At 43.0% G+C, this 25,209-nt stretch overlaps 1 protein-coding gene across 3 annotated transcripts in view; it reads right to left on the bottom strand.

Moving 5' to 3' along the window:
* The window catches only part of BCAS1 (brain enriched myelin associated protein 1), a 113,411-nt gene that overhangs the window by 63,414 nt on the left and 24,788 nt on the right, over window positions 1-25,209 (bottom strand). For all 3 annotated transcript variants that reach the window (XM_036824145.1, XM_036824146.1, XM_036824147.1), the window contains exon 4: window positions 4,279-4,850. In XM_036824145.1, the coding sequence (XP_036680040.1) occupies window positions 4,279-4,850 (572 nt within the window). The remainder of the gene's footprint in view (window positions 1-4,278; window positions 4,851-25,209) is intronic.

Raw genomic sequence — 25,209 nt, 5'->3', positions numbered from 1 at the left:
TGTGTTCAAGAGAGAAAAGAAGAGGAGGAAGCGAAACACTGGGTACTTCTCTAAAAATCCATAGCCTGAATGAATTTGAGGATCAATGCACTTACCACAACCTCCCTTAAAAATGTGTGTCTCGGGACTTCCCTAGTGGCACAGTGGTTAAGAACCCGCCTGCCAATGCAGGGCACACGGGTTTGAGCCCTGGTCCGGGAAGATCCCACATGCCGCGGAGCAGCTAAGCCCGTGCGCCACAACTACTGAGCCTGCACTCTAGAGCCTGCGAGCCACAACTACTGAGCCCGTGAGCCACAGCTACTGAAGCCCGCGTACCTAGAGCCCGTGCTCCGCAACAAGAGAAGCCACCGCAATGAGAAGCCCACGCAGCACAATGAAGAGTAGCCCCCGCTCGCTGCAACTAGAGAAAGCCCGCGCGCAGCAACGAAGACCCAATGCAGCCAAAAATAAAATAAACAAATAAATTAATTTAAAAAAAGAGTGAATTGAAAACAGGCAAATACCATCTGATTTAAAAAAAAATAGTGGGCTTCCCTGGTGGCGCAGTGGTTGAGAATCTGCCTGCCAATGCAGGGGACACCGGTTCGAGCCCTGGTCCGGGAAGATCCCACATGCCGCGGAGCAACTAGGCCCGTGAGCCACAATTACTGAGCCTGCGCGTCTGGAGCCTGTGCTCCGCAACAAGAGAGGCCGCGACAGTGAGAGGCACGCGCACCGCGATGAAGAGTGGCCCCCGCTCGCTGCAAATGGAGAAAGCCCTCACACAGAAACGAAGACCCAACATAACCCCAAAAAATTAAATAAATAAATAAATAAATTTATTAAAAAAAAAAAAAATAGTGTGTCTCTTACTAGATTATATGATCTTTGAAGGTCTAGGACCATAATTTATCTTTTAAGTGCCTTGCACAAGGTTGGTGTTTAAATAACACAGAATTTAATTAAACTTTTAAAAGAAAAGGGATATTCTTGTTTAAATCTCCTGAATCTGTGCTTGGCAACACTTAAAGCACCCCTACCCCCAACACAAAGACACTTCTGGAATTACCAGTGACAACAGAAATTTAGTGTTGTTGTTGTTGTTGTTTTAACCACTAAAGATCAAGTTTTCATGATGTGATCAATTTTGAGAGGGCTGAATCTCTTAAATGCGTATCTTATAGTTCTGGTTCAATTGTTGGGGTGAGAGAAAAATTACAAAAAAACCCACCTCATCCCTGCCAACACATTGGTTTGTGTGAATCACAGCTCAGTGAAACCTTTCAGGCATATAATTTATCTTTTCTTTGGCCTATGTAGTAAATGCTTCATTTGTTCATGAATTCTGGCCTTGTTTTAATTATGCTATGCTCTGAATGTAGTTTTATAAGGCACAAAAATAAGATTGTCGTTCTGAAAACACAGATTTGTGTGTTTCCCCCAGAATGAAATGGTGGCATCTTTCTCCCAATTCACGGCTCTGTGGGTTTGTGGTTGGAATTCCAATCCAGTAAGAGACACACAGTGAAACCGGGTGAGGGGGGGGGCAGGATTGAGTGGGTGGGAGAGGAGAGACAGCTGACACCGCTGAGCCCAAGGCATAATTTACCCTAAGAATTCTGAATCGATACATTGACGGCCACTTATGCATAGTATGCTACTCCCACCAAGAAAGCCATTGATTGAGAAGTTTTATTCCTGTTACTTTCTGAGGGCTGGACTCTTTCATTACACTTCCAGGACAATTGATTTTTCCCCCAAATACAGACTGTGCAGCCAGGGATCAGAACAGAAATCTTAACAATCAGAAGGCCGTTTTGCCGTTGTTGCTGTTAAAAACCTTTGCAGATATATGTATTTGAATATCCACAAGTTTACAGACTGGAGGAGAAATGAGTGGCTATTTCATAACTTTTCCATGTTTTATAAGCACGTAGGGCAGAGTGAACACTCCATATTTCAAATTCCAATGATACAACCAACCAAAAATGGAAATCTGTAGTGGAACAAACACATGCAAATTTCATGGGTGAATCTAGGCAAACAAATTCACTTACTCCAAGAGGAAGATAAGTGACAATTTTTAGATTTTCTGAGAGGTTACTAACTATAACGTCAAAATATTGCCCACAGGCTTGACTATATTAAATACCTGCCATGTTCCCAACACAGACCCCATCTTGTGAATCAAATCTCATTTTGGAGCTCATACCACTCTGGTTGAGGTGCTGTCCCAAAGAGCATTCAATTTTAAAAAAAAACTGAGTTGATAAAGCACAATTCTAAAACTTTCTGCCCTCTTCGTAGGATAGGAATGGATTGATCACATTAAGTTTTTAAGGTTAAATACTTTCAAGGGTCGGTTATCAGAGGCTGAACCGGTTTACTTAATTAGGATGGGGATTTGGATGCATTACAGACACCTATCCCAAGACGGGTAAAGCTCAGTCCTTCATTCTCTTTCCATAAATAACTCAGTCTTTTCCTAACTCAAGCCATGGGCTGGCTTTGGATGCCCATGGAAATGAAACATGTGACTATTCAAAAACTCAGAATGGCCTTAGTAGCCCATGACCAATAACGAGAAGGCAACAAGAGTTTCCCCACTCAAAGTAAAGTAGTAAATAGCTTCTCAAATATTCATGAATGTTGATGACAAATTTATAGCCCCGAGACAAGGACCTTTCGGGCTCCAGGTTTATACATTTGATGGAAGGTTCCCTGGGCCAGGTAGGCTAATTCTCCTTGTGTCTGGACATCCTCTCCAACACTTGGCCTTCCCCACCAGAGCACTGGGCACCTTGCATTGTAACTGTGAGTTTTTTGTACCTCTTCTCTCGCTAGACCAAAAACTCCCTGAGGACCGGGACCCTGTCCTGTCCACCACTGTGGCCATGCCTCACCTGTGCCTGGCAGTGTCACCCTCAGTAAAGATTTGATGCCAGCATACATTTGAAGGCTCACTTTGAATTAAGCAGAAAGCTATTCAATTGCCTCCTGAACTGCTGCATTTGGGGAAGGGGGCATTTAAAGGGCAATTTTTCTAACTTTTGAAAGAAAATATAAGAATCAGTTCTTAGAGTAAAAATTTACAGAAATGACAAGAATGCTGATAGCATGAGCCTAAACATACGAGCCTTATCTGTTCCTCAATTCTAACAGTCCAGAATTTTCAGTTGGTGTCTAATATTTACAGTATAATTTTTGACACCATCCTGGATACATTAAAACCTCAGATTAATGTGATACTCATTTTCCTGAAGGAAAATAATATCTGGACAGTGCTTAGAACAGAGCCTGGCACATTGTAAAAGCTAAATAAATGACAGCCAGTGTTATCATTAGCAACTTGGCAGGGAAGCTGGTTGTCATTAAGACAAATATATTGATCAGCCACGATACATAACCATATAATAAAAAACAGCCCATTTAATTTTTTCCTGGGTCTAATCTCTAGTAGAGGCACTTTACTCCCAAATTTTGAAAAATACTGTTGTTTAAAAATCCATTAACTAAGGGAATAAGTGCCTTAAAATACAATGTATCTACTTTTATTTCCTTCTTCATTCAAGGAGTTCTTTTCTCGGTCCCCAATACAAACGAACTCTCAAGGTTAAAATCAAATGCTCTTTTTAAGATCAAAAGGATTTGCCTTTCTTTGCGCAGGAAAGAAAGCAACCGGTTCAGATGCCTCCTTAAAAAAAAAAAAATCTCGTTTTTTACAAAGGTATTACTCCAGCTTGTTGAAAAATAATTTGTACATAAAAGAGTCTTCCCAGAGCTGTAAAAGCTCTTTCTTTAAATGCACACTTTAGTGCAAAAGATAGTTAAAGATCAGTCCAAGCTATTAAACGTAAGAAGTGAAACGCATTCCAACAAAAGCCCATAAACATTCTGTATATGAAACCAGCTACTGCGACGGGCAGGTATTTAAGTCTTTTAGGAACCGTTTTTATTCTGCTAATGCTTTTCCCTCCAGACGCCATTTGATCATAAATGCAACCTGTCCACCGCTGCCTTTGATAAATGGAGGGACAGATTCATCTGTATGTGACTCACCTCCTCTTTTCTTTTACATGAAACAGATGCCACAGCTGTTGTTGTTCTTCCAACAGATGTTTCTGCCCGCAGAAACACTGGCGAGCACCGCGCTGCAATGTGCTGTAGGTTCTAGAGGGATCCACGGCTTGATACCTTGTCAGGACCCCTCGGTGATGGCACAGCAACACACGTGCAATCGTCTTGCCCCACAAGTGCCCCCCGAGGCTGCATTAAGAACAAAATGGACTGTCTTACCCTCTCTGCAGGGACATCGTCCGACTGCGTGGAGAATCCAGGAGTTTCGGCGGCGGGGTGGTGACGCTCTGCACGCCCGGCTTCCTGTTGGCGGTCCACGAGGGCCTCGTCCCGTCCCTTGTCCAGTTTGAAGAGTCTGTCAAAGAAGCTGGAGTCCTTGGGCTTGGAGGGGGCTGCCCCCCCGGACTCAGATAGACGAGACTCTGGTCCCCAAGTGGCAGAGAGGCCCTCGGCTTGGGCCGGGGTCTGCACGGGGGTTTTATCTGGGTCGCACCCTAGTGCAGCTGCCACCGGAAGTGCCATGGGCTCACTCGGGTCTTTGTTCCCTAGGGCTTTATCGGAGCTGACATCAAGCTTCACTGGTCCAGTGGATGAATCCGTGGCTTGGTCTCCGGTACGTCCTGGTACAGGCCGAGAGAGTGTCAAGAAAAAACGAGATTTAGCAGCTGGTGTCTGGGCTTTGGCCTCCTTCCCAAGATTCTCCCCGTTGGCATCCGCAACAGCGCTTATCTCCATTGTCTTGGGGGAAGAAGTGGCCACATTATCCTCCTGGACACTTGTTTCCAAATCGACTGTAAACACAAACAGAAACAGCGGTCATTCAGCCCAGCGAGGAAATTCAAGGATTGCTAATGGACTCCCAACGTCTCCTACACAGAGGCTGCGATGCGGTCTGGGACTCCGCTGTGCCTGGGTCCCTCTGCGGAGCAGAAGTCAGCCATCGAGGTGTCTTCTGACCCTGCTTTTCTCGGGAGAGAGGAACGGATGATTAGGGAAGAGGAAAGCCAAGTTACCGGAAAGCACGCACCAGGTGCTGTGTTAGTGACACATTAATTATCTTCTTTATCTCCGCGGGAATCCTGTGAGAGGCAAATTACCATGCTTTCACCTGGGAGGCAGGACAGCAGTTATGGGGTTAGGAGAACAAGTTTCCCAGCCTCGGGACTTACTGCCGTTTGGGGCCGTATCATTCTTTGTTCCGGGGTCCACCTTGTGCCTTGCAGGGTGTACGGCAGCATCCCTGGCCTCTATCCACCAGACGCCCATAGCACCCCCTAGTGGTGACAACCAGAAATGTCTCCGGAAGTTGCCAAATGTCCCCTGGGGGCAAAACTCACATTCGAGAACCACGGAGCCAGACTGTCAATTTGAATCTGAGTTACTTAACTTTTCTGTGCCTCAATTTTCTGGTAAAATGAGGCAAATAGTAGAACCTACACCCATAATTTTGTCATGAAGATTCCATGAGTTAATATTTTTAAAGCACATCGAACAGTGCCTGGAATATAGTAAATGCTCAATAAATGTTATGAACGTTAGTTATTGTCATTATTCATGAGTGAGAAAATGGACAGCCAGAGAGGTTGATCCACCTTCCCACAGCTGGCCAGCAAGCAGAATCTGGTTATGGGTAGAAATCCGACTCCAACGTTCATGCTCTATCTTATATTCTAGAAAGTTTCCATTGTGAAGTCTAGAAGTTCAGATGTCTACACAGGAAAGTGGATTAGACCTTGGGTCACATGGAGGCAGAGTGTAGCGTTACCTGTACAAGACTGTGGGTGCAGGTTCTGCCCCCTCCAGGGAGGGGCGCTGTTTCCAGAATCCACCTGTTTCTGTTTTGAACTCTGCATCGACCTAACAGAACTGCATCCTTTTCGAGGGCCCTTTTCTAAAGCAGTGCAACATTAAGGAAAAAAGATACACTACAAAATTGGAAATCACAGTTAAAAGATCAAGATTCTCTACCGTTAAGCTGTGCGACCTTGGGCAAGTCACGAAAACTCTTTGAATTTTCTCATTTGTAAAATGGGGAAAATAGAAGCTCCCTTGCAGGGTTGTTCTGATGTTTAAAGGAGAAAACTCATGCAAAGGATCAAGAATCCTGCCTTTCCCACAGTAGCTGCCTAGTAACTGACAGATACTGTGACTGTGTAGTCTATAGTCAACCACTTCTTAATATCTGTTTGCAGGAAGACAGAAAGAGAAGGAAGAGAACCAAGGCTTCTTCAGCTCTTCTCACATTGCTCGCAGGTAGTAAGAAATACACACATCCATTAGCAATTATTTTTGCCAAACTCTAGTATCTCACAGTGTCTAAAGTCAAGAACAAACAGTAAAGGAGAGAGAGAGGGAGGGAGAGAGGGAGAGAGGGAGAGAGGGAGAGAGGGCTCTGGATCTTTGTGCACAGTGGTGGTCTCCTCTTTAAGCTTTGAGGAGCGGAGAAGAAATGGCACGGAAGACCAGTGACATGCACTAGGGGTTCCTCATAAACTCAGACCCTTTGTGAACATTGGATATATCCTTTGGCTCTTCTTAACCATTTTCCTTGTGGTCCTGGAATTCGTAATCGTGGTAACTGTTATACTCAGAAGGGAAGAGGGAGGGAGAGAGTGGGAATAAAGAAGTGATGGATGGATGTGTCAAGGTGCCAAATAAGCAGCTCAGGCAGTTGAACTGTCAGAGTGAATATAAATGAATTGTGGGGATGCTCCATGCCAGGAGAAGAGGAGGCAGTTGACAAAAAAGGGAGAGACTAAGATTCAAAACAAGGAAGGGCTTTTCAAAATGCCAAGAACATCCACTGATCTCCTCTAGTCCTCCTTACGCTCTGGCGGGAAAACAAGGAGCTAGTGGTAAGTAAGAGTGTTACAGTCAGAGAAAAAGTCTTTGAAAAAAATCTTCCCATGGACAGACTTCTAAAAAAGTGCCAATATATTGCTTCAATAAAGGATCCATTCCTTACATCCAGGTATCTAAACTAGACTTCAATGCATGAAGAGTTACAGCAGATACAAACCATAACTCTTGATATCAGAGAATGGGTAAAGTATTTTTGATAACTTGTAAGAACTAGGACCTCTTAGATGGGACAACCCATTTCCATGAAGCTCTGCCCCCCAAACTTGGGTGAGTGTATATCCAAGTCCATCATCTGGAGCTTCTATTTCCCTTGCTAAAATGCTCACTTCCTAGGTGGGCACATGACCTAAGCTAGACTAACAAAAATCAATCTTGCGATTTTTGCTGAACCTACTAGAACACAGTTACAAATCTTTGTGCTTGGGTTGGCAAACCAGTAGGAGGTACATCTGGAGCTGGTGGCCTTGGCTGTCACCTTTCAGAGTGCTTGCCTGAGAACTAACATAGATGAAAGCAGAGCCAAGAGATCCATGGTAGCATTTGGACACCTGAATCCAGCTGTCCCTGAAGCTGGTTTACAATTACATAGCCATAGCCAGCAAGTCTTTTTTTTTTTTTTTTTTTTCCATTTATGCCAGTTCAAATTAAGTACATACTCAGTGACTTGGAGAGAATTTCAGGGAATTGGTCAGTACCTATTTCACCTGTTAATTAATAGCAATCAATCCTCTCCTTGAGAAGTGGTCTCCGGGCTCTTCAAATATGTCTAGGAGGCATTTAATATGGGATGAAGGAGGGGAAAGAAAATGAAATGGGAGAAAGTGAGTTCTAAGAAGCTGGATAGAAACAAAAAAATACCCACCAACACTTTGTTTTCTCAGTAAAAGTGAAGGAAAAAAATCCACGTGGGCAAAGAGATTACAGTCATTTGAGACCTTAGATAAGCATTAAAAAACAAATAAATTATGTTCTGAAACATTAACTTACACACACACACACACACACACACACACACACACCCCCCAATCTGTGTGAATGAGTAGGAAGAAAACCCACTGGAGTTCCAGGTTTTATATTCTTGCAAAGATGGGGATAATTTACAAGCCTTCCTCACATTATTATGGAAAGAATAAAAAGTTCCTTCTAGATGACTGGAACTAAGCTTTCCGTTCCTATGAAAAATCTTGGGAGAAGCCCATCTGGAATCTGGTTTCAATAAAAAGTTTTCTCATAAAGCAGACAAACAGATGACATACCAAAGAGATTTTACTTTCCATGAAAAAAATGTGTAAGAGTTTAAGGAAGATAAAAAGAAATCAAGTAAGAATGCAAATGGTAGCTCCCAAATATTTAGGAGAGTTGAAAATTTTGATCTCCTTAATGCAGAAAAGATATTTTGTAGTGTGTGTGTATGTGTATGTTTTAAGAAAGTCTTTTTTTTAAAAATTTATTTATTTTTTGGCTGCGTTGGGTCTTTGCTGCTGTGTGCGGGCTTTCTCTAGTTGTGGCGAGCAGGGGCCATTCCTCGCTGTGGTGCACGGGGTTCTCTTCTCACTGTGGTGGCCTCTCTCGTTGCAGAGCACAGGCTCTAGGTGTGTGGGCTTCAGTAGTTGAAGCACGCGGGCTCCGTAGTTGTGGCTCGTGGGCTCTAGAGCGCAGGCTCAGTAGTTGCAGCGCACGGGCTTAGTTGCTCCACGGCATGTGGGATCTTCCCGGACCAGGGCTCAAACCCACGTCCCCCTGCATTGGCAGGCAGATTCCTAACCACTGCACCACCAGGGAAGCCCTAAGAAAGTCATTTTATCTAGACATGTGATGGAGATGAATGGCATCTTAGCGTAATTGTTAAGTACTTAGATTGTGGATCAGAGGGACCTGGGTTTAACCTCTAAAATATTAAATATTTGACCTGGACAAGTTACTTTATATCTCTGTGCCTCAATTTTCTTATAAAATGGACAAGAAAATAAGTGTCTTCTTCAAAGGGAGACTGTGAGGATTAAATGAAATACTTCCTACACAGTACTTAACACGGGCGGGTATGTGTGGATATTTAACAAATATTAGTTGTTTTGTTATATTTATATATTATTACTACAATTACTATTTAATTTTCTAAATAGAAGCATAAGGGAAGGAATTATTCCAATGGTTTAACCTCTAAATTTGGGTGCTCTGGAAAGACTTTTAAAATAGTAATGATATGAATTCATTTATCTTCAGAAATCTAAGAACCTGGGCCAGAGAAGTTTCAAGAATGCTTTTTCCAAGCACCAAGTATTCTTAGTTAAAACAAACTGCTTCATCAGATTTCTATCACATATTTAAGACAAACACATACATACACACACAAGGTTTGTGTTACACTATTCAGAACTTCTGAGTAAGGGCTATCTTTTGTTTTGTTTTTTTCATGTGCCAAAGCTACAATTTTCACTTGGTACAACTGTAAACACAATAGCTAATATTCATGGAATGTTTCCCAGGTGCCAGGCATTATAGTAAATGCTGTATGTAACAAGATACATTGTATTTATGTATTATAGCAAATCTATGCTAGATACCATCATCACTCCCATTTCACAGGTGTGGAAACTGCGGCTCTGAGAATAAAGTCACTTTTCTAACATTATCCTGCTCACAAGTGGTGGAGTCAGGATTTGAACACGTTTGCCTGATTTCAAAGCTCAAATTCCTAACGATGTATTGTAGTAGAAGCAAGAACAGAACAGCAAGGGAGGAAAGATGAGTGGAACAAAGTTTGGGTAACAGAATTAGTGGATTTTCAAGAAAAAAAAAAAAAAAAAACTCTGCACAAGGGGGAATAAAAGCCTGTGCTTTCTCATATCTGGGCAACATTGGTGTATGATTTTTGTTTATTTGTTTTAAATAAAAATCAGATCATATCATTAATCTGCATAAAACTATCCAAAGAGGGCCTCATCACAATTAAAATCAAGTCCAAATACAACAGAGAAGAACAAACCTGACTCCATATTGGATCTATCCCTTTAGCTCTAACCCTTGTGCTCTGTTGCCTGTGCTTAGTCATGCTGGCTCTGCAACTTTGTATAAAAAATGTTGCCTAAAGCCTGAAATATACAGGAGAGCCCATTCTCAGATGGGCTCTGACTTTAAAGGTATAAAAAATGTTGCCTAGAGCCTGAAATATACAGGAGAGCCCATTCTCAGATGGGCTCTGACCTTTAAAGGTATAATACTTTTCCTTTCATATAGAGATAGAAAGTTGCAGAACAGAAAATAACATTTGTCTTGGTGGAAGCTTATAGGAACATTATAACCAGACCTACATGGACAGCTGCAAGAACGAAGGATTCTGTCACCAAGAAGTCTGCAGCAACCAGCCACACCCCCTAGAAGTATAAAAGAAGCCTGAATTCTAACTCGGGGAACATGGTTCTTTGGGACACTAATCCACCATCTTCTTGGTCTACTGGCTTTCCGAATAAAGTCGCTATTCCTTGCCCCAATGCCTCATCTCTCAAATTATTGGTCTGTCATGCAGCACAAACTTGGACTCAGTAATACAAACTCTACGGTAGACCACACCCACCAGAACCTCAGATCATACTGTGTGCTTCCTCTCACCTCTCAGCTCACCAATTGTAGTCCCACCCGAGGCCCTTCGCACTACTTGTCCTTTCCACCTGGGAATGCTTCCCCTAAGATCTTCCATGGCTACCTCGTTATCATTCAGGCCCCAGGTCAGGCCTTCCTAGACCACCCTCTCTAAAGTAACCCCTCCCGCTCACCCCCATTCACTCCACGGATTTTGCAGAGCATTCATTGGTCTCTGAAATGATCTCATTAATTCATCGTTTACTTGTTTCTTCCCCAGTAGAACATAAGCCCTGAATGGACAGACTTGGTCTGTTTTGATTACAGCTGCATCCCCAGTGCCCCCAGCAGTGCTTGGCATATAGTAGGATTAAGTCAGGGAACACGGTAAGGCAGGGAGAAGAGCCAGGGGCATAGCAGGTGCTCAGCAGCCATGATTTTAACAGCGGCAAAAATAGCAACCCAAGTAATAATGGTGGTGGCAGAGATGGAGTTCTGTTTTTTTTAACTTTTATGTACATTTTTTATTGAAGTATAGTTGATTTACATTATATTGGCCTCAGGTGTACAACATAATGATTCAATATTTTTATAGCTTATACTCCATTTAAAGTTATTACAAAACAATGGCTATATTTCCTTGTGCTGTACAATACATGCTTTTGTTTATATATTTTATACAAAGTAGTTTGTATCTCTTAATCCCTTACCCTTATGTTTCCCCTCCCTGCCACTTTCATTTTAAAATGGCTAAACTTATTTTAGACTTCTTTTAAGAATTCATTATCTAAACATTCCTAGTTCTTAAGGTTAAAGAGGAAAACAGAAACTGTCATCATAATTTTACTCACAAATGAAGTGTCCACTTACGATTCCCCACTCAGACATCCCTTCCTATGCGACACTGTCACAAGTGTCAATATGGTGGTCAGTCAGGATAAAAACTAAATAAAGAGGAAATACAATGCACACTAATTGTAAAGGGAAATTGCAAATCTTGCAAAAGATGGAAGAGTTCATAGTCATATAAAGATCACACACATGGTTATTGTTGGATGAGGCTCTGGCAGAGTTAAAGTAGTTCACCAAAGAAGAAGGAAAAATAGAAGGGAAAGTAGATGATGACACACTAAATTCTTCAAAAGAGAACTGTAGTTGAATATCAAAGGATTACAATAGGCCCTAGGGAAGACTGATGAAGACCTCAAAAAGTTTTGCAAAAAATGACCCTTTTGCGGTCAGCCTGCAGGAGTCAAATGACACTTCAAACAACTGTGGCTTTCTGTGTTGTGTAAATGCATTTGTTGTTTTAAAGGTCTTGAAATAAGGATTCACGTGGCAGCTGCCTATGGCTTGGAGGGAGATGTTAGATTTGAAAACTTCACTGAATGATCAGATTTCACGCTCTCCATCTCAATATTAAAAAGCCAGCTTATCTTCTCCAAGAGATTCTAGCATAAATAAAAGAAAGGAATGAGTTTGGAGGGCAGGAGGGAAGAATTCTCAACTGTCAGCTGGATACAATGTGTCTAAACATTTGGTGATGAAAATGCTGGGTTCAAACATTATGTGGGCAGAAGGTAACTCACCCCACGCTCTCGCGAAAGCATCCTCTAAAGTCAGCAGTGACTCTTAGTCACTGTGGGGCAAGACTACACCAGTGACTTACAATTTTTCCTCTCCTCTTTACTCACACGTTTCCTATCATTCATATGCCTGTAAAAGTCTGGAACATACAAAGATAATTTAACTGTAGAACCAGGCTTTGCTCCAACATGAGCAAATATTTCACTCAAAGACACATCAGATGTTTGAGTTTTTCTCAGTTTGATAATAATACACATTTAACATGCGTTTACCGCCCATATGATTAATCTTTCAACCCTTTCCTTTCCCTGTCTCTACCCTCTACCCTCATTGCAGTATAATGAACATCTGCAACCCGGGGTGGCTTATCAAACTTTGTTCATGCTCAGACAAATACATACAAGCCTCCCAGATACATGTACACATATCCTGGTTGGTTTTTATAAAAATAGGATTATGTTAGATTTTTTTGTTTGTTTGTTTTTTTAACATCTTTATTGGAGTATAATTGCTTTATAATGGTGCGTTAGTTTCTGCTTTATAACAAAGTGAACCAGCTATACATATACATATACCCCCATATCCCCTCCCTCTTGCCTCTCCCTCCCACCCTCCCTATCCCATCCCTCTAGGTGGTCACAAAGCACCGAGCTGATCTCCCTGTGCTATGCTGCTGCTTCCCACTAGCTATCTATTTTACATTTGGTGGTGTATATATGTCCATGCAACTCTCTCACTTCGTCCCAGCTTACCCTTCCCCCTCCCCGTGTCCTCAAGTCCATTCTCTACGTCTGCGTCTTTAATCCTGTCCTGCCCTGAGGTTCATCAGAACCTTTTTTTTTTTTTTTTTTTAGATTCCATATATATGTGTTAGCATACGGTATTTGGATATTGTTTTTGATTGCTTTTATATATCACTGTTATGGATTAAATGTTTGTGTCTGCCCCCCCACCGAAGTTCATAAGCTGAATCTTAACCTCCACTGTGATGGTATTAGGAGGTGGGGGCTTTGGGAGGTAATTAGGTCATGAGGGTGGAGCCCTCATGAATGGGATTAGTGCCCTTAGAAAGGAGGCACTAAAGAGCTCTTTTGCTTCCTCCACCATGTGAGGACACAGTGAAAAGATGGCTGACTGTGAACCAGGAACCTGTCCCTCACCAGACAAAGAATCTGCTGGCACCCTGATTTTGGACTTCTCAGCCTCTAGCACAGTGAGAAATAAATGGTTATTGTTTAAGCCACCCAGTCTATGGTATTTTTGTTAGAGCAGTCCAAATGGACTAAGACATCAATAGTTCTCCCTCTCAATCAATATATCCAAATCTATCTTATCTTTTTTTTAATAGCTGCAAAATATTCCTTAATATGGATATACCAAAAGACATGTATGCCATTGCCTAATTAATGAACATTCTGATAGTTTCCAAACCTTTATTTTTCCATTTCCATTATAAACAACATTGGGGAAAACTTCCATGTTCAAAAATCCTAAACTAGTGCTTTATTTCTATGGAATAGAGGTACAGATGTAGAATTGCTGCACACAAATTAATGTGCATTTAACTTCTAAAACAGACACTGCCAGATTACTTCCCCAAAAGAGGCTCTAGAGATTCACATTTCCAGCAGCAATGTGATGAGGGGCTCCCACCCCCAAGGGTAGCAGTGATGCAAAGCAGCAGGAACATTGATCACATATATTTACAATATTAAACACCTTTTAAATGGTAAAAAAAAAAAAAACAAACAACTTACCAGGAAAATCATATAACATTCTATTAGTGCCCTCAGCTCTTAGGATACAAAGGGTAAGCTTTGGAGATGCTAGGTGGGGGTAGGTTGAATTCAGGCCACATAGAACACTGCTAAAAAGTGACAGTTATTAGCTTGGGGCCCCAGGGCACTGAGAGTAGCTAGCCAGAAAGTCATATGAAACAAGGGGCTAGAGGAGAAGGATGCGGAAAAGAGCCAAATCAAGAAGACATTATAGGACTTCCCTGGTGGCACAGTGGTTAAGAACCCGCCTGCCAATGCAGGAGACATGGGTTCGAGCCCTGATCCAGAAGATCCCACATGCTGTGGAGCAACTAAGCCTGTGCACCACAACTACTGAGCCTGCGCTCTAGAGCCCGTGAGCCACAACTACTGAGCCTGCGTGCTGCAACTACTGAAGCCCACATGCCTAGAGCCCGTGCTCCCAACAAGAGAAGCCACCACAATGAGAAGCCCACGCACCGCAATGAAGAGTAGCCCCCGCTCGCCGAACCAGAGAAAAACCCGCGTGCAGCAACGAAGACCCAACGCAGCCAAAAATAAAATAAAATAAAATAAAATAAACTTATAAAAAAAAAAGAAGACATTATATTCTGCAGAGTAGAGATACAAATGATCAATGAGCGCATAAAAAGATGCTCAACATCATCAGCCATTAGGGAAAGGCAATCAAAACCACAATATGTTACCCCTTCACACCCACTAGGATGGCCATAATCAAAAAGACAGGCAATAACCAGTGTTGAGGAGGATGTGGAGAAATCGGAACCCCCATACATTCCTGCTGGGATGTAAAATGGTGCAACTGCTTTGCAGTTCCTTAAAACGTTAGACATCAAGTTGCTACATGACCCAGTAATTCCCTTCCTAGGTACATAACCAAGAGAATGAAAACATGTTCACACAAAAACTTGCACACAACTCAAATGTCCATCAGCTGACTGGATAAACAAAATGTGGCATATCCATACAGTGGAGTATTATTTAGCCATATAAAACAATGAAGTACTGCTACCTGCTACAACATGGGTGAACACTGAAAACATTATGCTAAGTGAAAGAATCCAAATACAAAATGCCACATATTGTATGATTCTCTTTATATGAAATGTCCGGAATAGGCAAATCCACAGAGACAGAAAGTAGATTAGTGGTTGCCAGGGGCTGGGGGAGGAGAACTAGAGATTAACTGCTCAAGGAACACTTCTTTGTGAGGTGATGAAAATGATCAGGAATCAGATCATGGCGATGGTCGCACTACCTTGTGAATATACGAAAAATCACTATGCTGTACACTTGAAAAGCGTGAATTTTATGGAATATGAATTATATCTCAATTTTGAAAATGAAGACATTATATAAACACCAACACAGCAGGGGATGGCTCTTGGGCAGGGGATAAACACCAAACATGAGCAGAGACTCCACAGAAAAGACAGATGGTTGGCTTTTAAGCCAATGAAAAGATGTGCAACCTTATGAATAGTAAAATATAAGCAAAATAAAATTATGAGACTTAGCTCTCCTCCTATCAACTTGGTAAAAAGGGAAACATTCAGTAACCGGCAGTGGAGAAAGTATGAGAAAGAATGGCCGCATCTCTTCTGGGTAGGGGCGTAATTTGGCTGTCTCTTTGGAGGATAATTCAGTAATATATATCAATATTTAAAAATTCACACACTCTGGGAGCTCTAATTTCTACTTCTGGAATGTTACCCTATAAATACAATCGCACAGAGCCACAAAGATACATATAACAGATACACATCGTCTGCTGGACTATTGCTGTGGTGGCAAAATAGTAGAAACACCCTAATGGTTTATCAATAGGGAGCTGGTTAAATAAATGATCATTTGTCCACACAGTGAATTGCTCCACAGGCATTAACATTCTCCAAGACATACAGTAAGTGAAAAAAAGCCATGTCCAACGGTCTGTAATAGTATGTTCCCATTTGTTTTTTTAATGGTGTCAAGAGGTAGAGGGGAGGATTTAAAAATATACACACGTGGAATACCTCTGGCCACAAGAAACTGTAAAGAGTTCTGGCCTCTAAGAAAGGAAATTTGGGGATGGAGGTTGGGGAGCGATCAGAGTTGGGGGTGGGAAGGTGTTCCCTGTCCTATCTTATTATGTAGACTGCTGAGAACGTTTGCTAGGTATACCTCCCAGGTCACTTAAAAATGTAAAGTAATGAAAAGAAAAAATAAAAGGAAAGGAGAGGTCTAGAAAAGAGAGGTGGGATTTAAAGCCAACTGGAGGAATGTCTGACCTGCTTCCGGTTTACCTGGGGCTGCCCAGCGGTGATGGCAGGCTCTGTAAGTAACAAGGTGCAGCTCTGATTGGAGGAGTTGCCAGGCCAAGTGGGTCCTGCATCCTGGAGTGAGGGGCGTGACCTCTGGGGCACCTCCATATTCCAGAGTCTGACCCTTTGCTCAGCAAACTCAGAAACTCAAACTTTTTAAGTCACTTGGAATCCCTGTACCTCCCAGAGGTCATTCTAAAAAGGACTCATGAATTAACCACAGGCAGCTTATTGGTTAAAGGCAATAGAGCTGCCAAGGGGACGGGTCACAGGCGACCTCCCGCCCACTTGGTCCCTCCCTGTGGGAGACTCACATGGGATCCCATCACCATCGGCAGGATGCCCGGTGAGCCCAGAGGTCAAGCCAGCACACTCGGAGTTGGCTGTAGGATTTAAATGTTTAATTGTTTCAGGCTGGGATAACCTGATGGCAATGATGATGATTAAAAAAGGCTTTGTTGAGAGATGCCCTTTAGGGAGAAAAACTTTACAGAATCAGAGGTTGGCAAATATGAGATCCACTGACAGCTTGGTGTTGGGCCAGCAGAATGTTCAGATGTTTCTGAATTGGGGAATCTCATTTGCAAATCCTAAAATGGGGCTTTCACTGAAATATCCTCTTATCTGCTGAGGGATTCTCATAGGGCAGCCAGGCCGAGGGCTGAGACAGGGAGAGTTTCCAGTTTCCTGCAGCCTCCACATCTCGTGCCAGTTCTCAGATGCAGTGGTCCTCGCTTCTGGGGGAGTGTCAGAATCTCCAGGAAGGCTTGTGAGAACAGAGGGCCAGCCCCACCCACAGCATTGGATTCTGGAGGTCTGAGCTGGGCTGCAGGTCCAACTAGTTCGAGGTGACGGGATGATGCTGGTCCAGGGACCACTCTGAGAATCACTGATACACATCCCAGCTTTTGTACTGACACATGGAGCCAGACTCCGCTTATGTTTCCCTGCTCTCATTCCCAGAAGTATTTGGCCTTTGAGGTATGTTCGCATATATCAGATCTCACCCACTAATACGTTGTTTCAATTGTTAAACTTCTAGCAATTTGGAGGGCACCTTGCCATTTATTTGGTCTCACTGATTTATTATTTTTATTTTTGTTAACTGAAAAGTTGTTGGCAAGTGGGTGTGTTTATTCCATTTCCAGATCTGGTGAAAATGCACCCTGGGGAAATGAGATGATGTGCAGTTGTCACGGGATGATACTGTTTCTCTTCTTGCCGTTTTTTTATGTTTTCCCTTGGTCTCTCCCTGACTCTCTTGGTCTTCCCTTCAAGAGAGGGACAGGTTCACATCGCTCAAGCTGCAGGAACCGTGTGGATGCTTCTATCTTTAGAGAGCAGTGTGCTGGCTGTCTTCTTGGTCCAGAGAGGCACAGAGCAGGTTGTGTGTTACTTGACAGCTGCGTGGAAGTTAAGGCACCCAGACGGTCTGCGCCCTGGAACGGAAAGCTGTGCCCCGAGTGTCAGCCACGGCAGGGACAAAAATGTTCCCAAATTAAAACAGAAATGCCAATGTTTTACTTTTGAAAAATGTGAATAAGGAATTTTCTATTGGAGTGTATTTCAAAGGGTTTTCAACGCTGGCGGAACACGAGGAGCTTTAAAAATACTTAGCCCAGGGAAACTTGGAAAAAGACATGCCCAGGCCCTACACTCCAGGGCTTCTGATTGTATTATTCCAGGTGAGGCCTGGGTATGAGGGTTTAAAAATTCCCCAGCAGATTCTAATGTGCATTCAAGTTTGGGAACCACTATTTTCAGGAGTCTACATAAGTATAATGGCCATCATTTATTGTTTCAGGCACCAAGTAAAGGGGTTTGCAAGCACTATCTGATTTTCTCTACCATCAGGTCACGAAGTCTCTTGTTTATCCTCACACAGCTGCTGAGAGGTGGGGTGAGGCCTCAGACACAAGTGCTTTGTCCAAAAGCACCTGTCTAACCATTGTACAGGCAGACCTTGGAGATTTGGTTTGGCACCAGATCACAGCAATAAAATAAATATTGCAATAAAGTGAGTCACACGAAGTTTTTGGTTTCTCAGTGCATATCAAAGTTATGTTTACACTATACTGTAGTCTATTAAGTGTGCAGTAGCATTAGGTCTAAAAAAAGTGCATGCCTTAATTTAAAAATACTCGATTGCTAAAAAATGCTAAGCATCATCTGAGCCTTCCGAGGGTCATATGCTTTTTGCTGGTGGAGGGTCTTTCCTCGATGTGGATACTGCTGACTGATCAGGGTGATGGTTGCTGAAGGTTGGGAGGCCGTGGCAATGTCTTAAAATAAGACAACCATGAAGTTTGCCCCTTTCACGAATGATTTCTCTGCTGCATGCGATGCTGTTTGACAGCATTTTACCCACAGTAGACCTTCTTTCAAAATTGGAGTCAATCCTCTCAAACCCTGCCGCTGTTTTATCAACTAAGTTCATGTAATATTCTAAATTCTTTGTTGTCATTTCAACAGTCTTCGCAGGTTCATCACCAGGAGTAGATTCCATCTCAAGAAACCATTTCTTTGCTCATCCGTTGGAAGCAACTCCTCATTCATGAAGGTTCTATCATGAGATTGCAGCAATTCGGTCACATCCTCAAGCTCCACTTCGAATTCTAGTTCTCTTGCTATTTCCACTGCACCTGCAGTGGCTTCCTCCACTGAATCTTCAACCCCACAAAGTCATCCATGAGGGTTGGAATCAACTTCTTCCAAACTCCTGTCAATGTTGATATTTTGACCTCTTTCCATGAATCATGGATGCTCTTAATGGCATCTAGAATGGTGAATCTTCCCTAGAAGGTTTTCAATTGACTTTGCCCAGATCCATCAGAGGAATCACTGTCTATGGCAGCTATAGACTTACGAAATGTATTTCTTAAATAATAAGACTTGAAAGGCAAAATTACTTCTTGATCCGTGGGCTGCAGAACGGACGTTGCGTTGGCAGGTATGAAAACAACAGTAATCTCGTACTTCTCCATCAGAGCTCTTGGGTGACAGGGTGCATCATCAACGAGCAGCAATGTTTTGAAAGGAATCTTCTTTCTGAGCAGTAGATCTCAAGAGTGGGTTTAAAATACTCAGTAAATCATGTTGTAAGTAGATGTGCTGGCATCCAGGCTTTGCTCTTCCATGTACGGAGCACAGGCCGAATAGAGTTAGCCCTTAAGGGCCCTGGGATTTTCAGAACTGTAACTGAGCATTGGCGTCAACTTAATGTCACCAGCTGCATTAACCCCTAACAAGAGTCAGCCTGCCCTTTGAAGCTTTGAAGCCGGGCATTGACTTCTCCTCTCCAGCTATGAAAGTCCTAAATGGCATCTTCTTCCAGTAGAAAGCTGTTTCATCTACACTGAAAATCTGTTGTTTAGTGTCACCACCTTCACTAATTATCTTAGCCAGATCTTCTGGATAACCTGCTGCAGCTTCTACATCAGCACTTGCTGCTTCACCGTGTACATTTCTGTTACGGAAATGGCTTCTTTCCCTAAACCTCATGAACCAACCTCTGCTGGCTTCATTCAAACTTTTCTTCTGCAGTTTCCTCACTTCTCTCATGCTTCATAGAATTGAAGAGAGTGAGGGCTTTCTCTGGATTAGGCTCTTTTTTTTTTTTTGCTCAAGCTAACGTTGTGGCTGATTTGACCTTCTATCCAGACCACTAAAACTTTCTCCATGTCAGCAATAAGGCTGTTTTACTTTCTTACCATTCATGCGCTCACTGCAATAGCACTTTTCATTTCCTTCAAGAACTTCTCCTTTGCGTTCACAACTTGGCTAACAATTTGGCACAAGCTTTCGGTTTGCCTTGTCTTTCAACATGCCTTCCTCACTACGCTTAATCATTTCTAGCGTTTGATTTAAAGTGACAGATGTGTGACTCTTCCTTTCACTTGAACACTTAGAGGCTGCCATAGTGTTATTAATTGTCCTAATTTCAACAATTGTTGTGTCTCAGGGAATAGGGAGGCCTGAGGACGGGGAGAGAGATGGGGAAACAGCTGGTCGGTGGAGCAGACAGAACACACGACATTTATTGATTAAGCTCACTGTCTTACATGGGCGAGGTTTGCAGCACCCCAAATGATACAGAGACATGCAGTGAGCAAATGCTGTTGGAATAATGGCCTCCATAGACTGGCTCAACACGGAGTTGCCACAAACCTTCAATTTGTAAAAAATGCAATATCTGCAAAGCACAATCAAGTGAAGCGCAATAAAACAACATGTGCCTGTATTATACGGCTTCCCTCCTGAAGAAGCTATCTAAAATACAAAGAATGAAAAACATGTACAAGAACGTTTATTGCAACATTGCTCAGAGTAGAGAAAAATAGAAAAAAAAAAAACGCCCAACATCAGGGTAATGGCTGAATGAATTACAGTACACCCACACCTTAAAATATCTTGTAGCTGTTACAAAACAATGAATTAAAGATGTACCAGTTGAATGGGAGGGATTTGCACACGTTTGTGGAGCTCAAGGATTTGTCCTGGCCTGGGGTGGCCGGAACATTTGGGGACTAGCTGAGCATTTCTTTCTTATCACACGGCTTCTTCATGTGACTAGCTTGGGCTCCCTTCCACCATGGCAGTCTGAGTCGTTCTGACATGCTGGTTAGCTTTCCCCAGAGCTAGTGCTATGAAAGACAAAGGCAGAAGCTGGAAGGCTTCTTAAGACTTAGGCTTGCAAGTCATGCATCATCCCTTCCACTACATATGATTGGTTCTACAGGGTCATCCCAGATACCGAGGGAGAGGACTACAGGGGTGTGAATACTGGGAAGGCTTGATTATCGGGGGGAGGGGAGGGATGTGCAATTTTGGAGACTGTCTATCACAGCAGAGTAACAGGGAGGCTACATGTACCAGACAGAAATTCTCCACTGGAATTTTTGATGAGAAAAAGCACTAAGAGGTTGAGAAGTACTAGATTTCACAGGGACTTCTGCATACTTCCAAGGACAGAGGAGCAAGGAGCTGTCAGGCCATCTGGCAGAGCCAGTTTTCAGGATTCTCTGTAACCACTTTAAGTAGAGAGCTGATGCAGTGCAACCCAGAGGAAGTACCTGTGTGGGTGGCATATCTAGCACGGTTGCAGGGTGGAGAACTGAAGATAAGGAGCTTATTTATTGAGTGAGATATATACAGCAAGATGGTGGAAGGAGAGAGAAAACGGGCATTCAGGAAATGAGATAGATCCCTTTAATGACTTTTGAAAGGCCTGAGTAAACATTATGTGCTACTTTTGGTTGCTCAATAATTCTTTGAAATCAAAACACTGGCAGACACTGGGGACTGCCTGTCCAGTGGCCAATCCACTCCAACCCGTTTTCTTTGCTTGCTGCCCAGAGAAGTACCTGACTTCCCAGCAGCCCCTGCAGCTAGTGGTGGTCATGTGACCTCATTCTGGCCAATGAGATATAAGTGGATGCCTACCTGAGGCGGGGGCTTCTAGGAAGGACCTTCCTTTCTTTTCTAATAAAAGGAGAAAAAAGAGTAGCAAATCGTGGCTTTTCCCTTCTGGCTTTTGGGTCCTGTCATGTGAGGACGTGATGTGTGGGTCTGTGGCATCTTGTGAGCCACAGTACATAATTGGCACACTTATTTGGTGTCTTGATAATGCCGTCAAGATGCTGCACCGAGCTTGGAACTGCCAACCCCCAGACTTCTTGTTATAATTAAAAGTGCTATTTACTTAGGGCTGTATTATCGCAGCAGATACATCAGGATCTACAACTCTCCCTTCAGCCGCATTTTCTTGCTCTGCTGCCACTGGTCTGATGTGCCACCGTTCATTTGTTCATCAGTCATTTCCAAGCCCTTTGTGTATCTCAGAGCCTGTGTTAACTTTGGGATTATTGTAAGAACAAAGGAAATACTCTGTTCTCAGGAATTTTTACTCAAGTGGGCGAAACATTAAAAAAGCCGGCCAATTGTGGGGAGATAGAGGGTGCTAAGAGGACACGTGTGTTTGCTCCCTTCCCAACCAGTGAGGCTGGTCCCAAGTCTTTCTCTCTATCAGGTAGCTATGAGTTTTGGCACTGGGTCTCCCATCACACTTTGCCCAGGCATCATGATTGGCATATTCTTTTCCTCTCATTCATCATGTTACAGCAGCGGCAGGAGCACTCTTTACTCAAGTAAGGATTTTCAATCCAGTGAAATGATTCCACTTCTTTTTTTAAAAAAAGCAAAATCAGGCAATTCTTTTTAGAAAAAATCAACTAGGAACAAAAAAAGGAAAGATTAGTTTTTTAGAAACTTCTTACCCAGGTGAAACAGAGACAGTCTTCTGTTTCTGAAAAATGGCGTTTTCTGGCAGATAAATCATGCCTTAGTCTCTACCATTCATCAGCAGTGAGAACTGAACAATTTTTTTTAAAGGGGGTACTAATGTGATAAATTTGATAGAAAGGAATCGAAGAAGGAGAAAAATGAGGCATTTTTATTTCCCTAAAAACTGGTGAGGTTTTAGGCATAAATACACAGGTGGGAAAGTCTGGTCAGGTGATACAATAGGGGAAAGGCCAGTGGTAAGGGACACTCATGACAGTGGACTCTGCTTGTAGATTTCCCTATTTTGTCACATTTACCCTGTGCCAGCCACTGTTCTTGCAGCCACCCTACACAGTTAATATTATTATTATTCCCATTTTCTAGATGAGTCTCTGAGAGTACACATTTCTTGCCAAGGTTACGTAGCTAGCGAGCGGCAGAGCCAGGACCTGGTCTGTGAGCCTCCGAAGCTTCAGTGTGCTCATATTAGTTTCCTTTTGCTGCTGTAACAAATTACCATAATTTTTGTGCCTTAAAACAACACAAAATATCTTACAGTTCTAAAGGTCAGACATCAAAAATGGGTCAACTCCTGGAAGCTTGAGGGGAGAATCTGCTTCCTTGCTCTGAAATCGAGCAGGACCCTACAGGACCTTCTAGGGGACAGACCTCTGTGTCTCCCGCCTCTTGTTTATAGAAAACCTTTAGCCTCCTAGGCCTTCCCCAAGTTCCCAAGAGCAAATTTAATCACAGAAATGAGAAAATGCAGAAACAAAGGAAGACAGTCAAGCAAGACAAAAGAATAATAGTTTAGCCACAAAACAAAGTCAAGACCTTTAGTTCCTCTTCAAGGGCTACAGATAATATCCTGAGCCATATCCTTGAGTTGCTTTGCAGATACTAAAAACCCCACAGGTGGAGGAAGTTAACTACATGATGACCACCAGCATGGAGACCCCAGACCAGTTAGAACCAGAAGGTTGATGACTGAAATTTCTGAAATACCTCCCAGTTACCTCACCACCAACCAATCAGAAGAACGTCCACGAGCTGATCAGGCAGCCTGCAACCCTCTCCCTCAGCTTGCTTTTAAAAACCCTTCCCCTATAAAAAAGAAAAGTGCTTTAAAAACCCTTCCCCAAAAGCCAGGGGAGAGTTCAAGTCTTTTGAGCCGAAGCTGCCCATTCTCCACGCTGGGCACCTTGCAATAAACACTGTACTTTCCTTCACCACAATCCAGTGTCAGTACACTGGCTTTGCTGTGCACGGGGCGAGTGGACCCAAGTTTGGTTTGGTAATCCACATTCCTTGCCTCATGGCCCATTCCTCCATATTCAAGGCCAGCAATGGAGCATCTTGAAGTCTCCCTCTCTGTGACATCACTCCATCATTATATCTCTTCCTCTGACTCTGACCCTCCTGCCTCCTGTTACCATGGCTGTTAGTCTTGAGCTCTAACCCTCTGCCTTGCTTAAGGGGATGTAAGCTGCAGAGAAGTGTTATCCTTATCCGACAGGAGACCACCAGAAGAGAAAAACAAGAGCCCACCGGAACTGGTTCAAATCAGCAAGGGCCAAAATGGCAGAAGCCCCAACCTCCAGCAGACCGTGAACTTCATTATATGCTCAATGTAATACATTAGCAGCTAAATAACACCCAGCAGCACCGTGACCGTTGACAGTTGCCATGGCAACAGCCAGAGGAGGGCATACAGGGACTGAAAAGGGGTGTTGTTTCAGTACTGAGCATACCACACCCCTATTCTCGGAGAAGTCATGAACATTTCTCCCTCTCTTTACTCAATTCCCTCCCTTTTGCCTCGACCCTCCTATATATACGGTGTCTCAGACCAAGGCAGGTTGAGAAGTTGATTTTCGAACTAAGTCCCCGCCTCTCCATTCTCTGGCCATTGAATAAAGCTTGCGCTGTTTCAGCCTCAGCGTCAGTTTCGTCACTGGCTGTGTGAATCCGAACAGAAAAGCACCTTCCCCACCAAGGCAGGGGGCTTCGGCCTGGCTAGGGCCTAAGTGGTGATCCATACGACCGACCTGGTAACACCCCCTCTTATAAGGACCCTGTGGTTATATTAGCCCGTCTGGATAATCCAGGATCAGCTCCCCATCTCAAGATCCTTAATTTAATCACCTCTGCAAAACCTGCTTTTGACATGCAAGGTAACATATTCACAGGTTCCAGAGATTCAGATGTGGACATCTGGCCTCCTTTTCTTAGCAGGATAGTTTTGAGATCCCTCACGGTGCTGTATTTGGCGGTAGCTCATTCCTGTTTTTGCTGAGGACTGTGTGTGTCTGCCCTGACTGATGCAACCACTCTACTGACGGACATTTTGCTCTTTTGGAAGTACTTCCCCAGCTACTTTGGAATTCAAATCAACATGTACTGGAAAAAGACAGGGAAAAACTGAATATATGAATTTAAACAATCACGTTTTGGTAGAGCAAACACATTAGCCCCTAACCCGAAGTTGCAAGACAATGTGTTGCTCTCCGTGGCACTGCAGGTAAATCACATTGTGCATGGCTTTGGCATCGTTACCAGTTTTCTCTGACACAACACTTTCAAATGGCATCTGAAATTGGCAAATTAAGCTAGAAATATAATGTGGCAATAAAAATGAGACATTTTGATTTTCTAAGATATTGTTATTGAAGATGAATTATAATGCTAAGCTTTGGAGAGAAAGCCCTCATCCACATGAGCTGTACTACTTGATGTTTGTTTGATATCAAAATCTCCTG

Source organism: Balaenoptera musculus, chromosome 15 (genome assembly GCF_009873245.2).
Source record: "Balaenoptera musculus isolate JJ_BM4_2016_0621 chromosome 15, mBalMus1.pri.v3, whole genome shotgun sequence".
Taxonomy (NCBI): domain Eukaryota; kingdom Metazoa; phylum Chordata; class Mammalia; order Artiodactyla; family Balaenopteridae; genus Balaenoptera; species Balaenoptera musculus.
The sequence above is the reverse complement of the archived record's forward strand: the minus strand, read 5'-3'. Positions and strand labels throughout refer to the sequence as shown.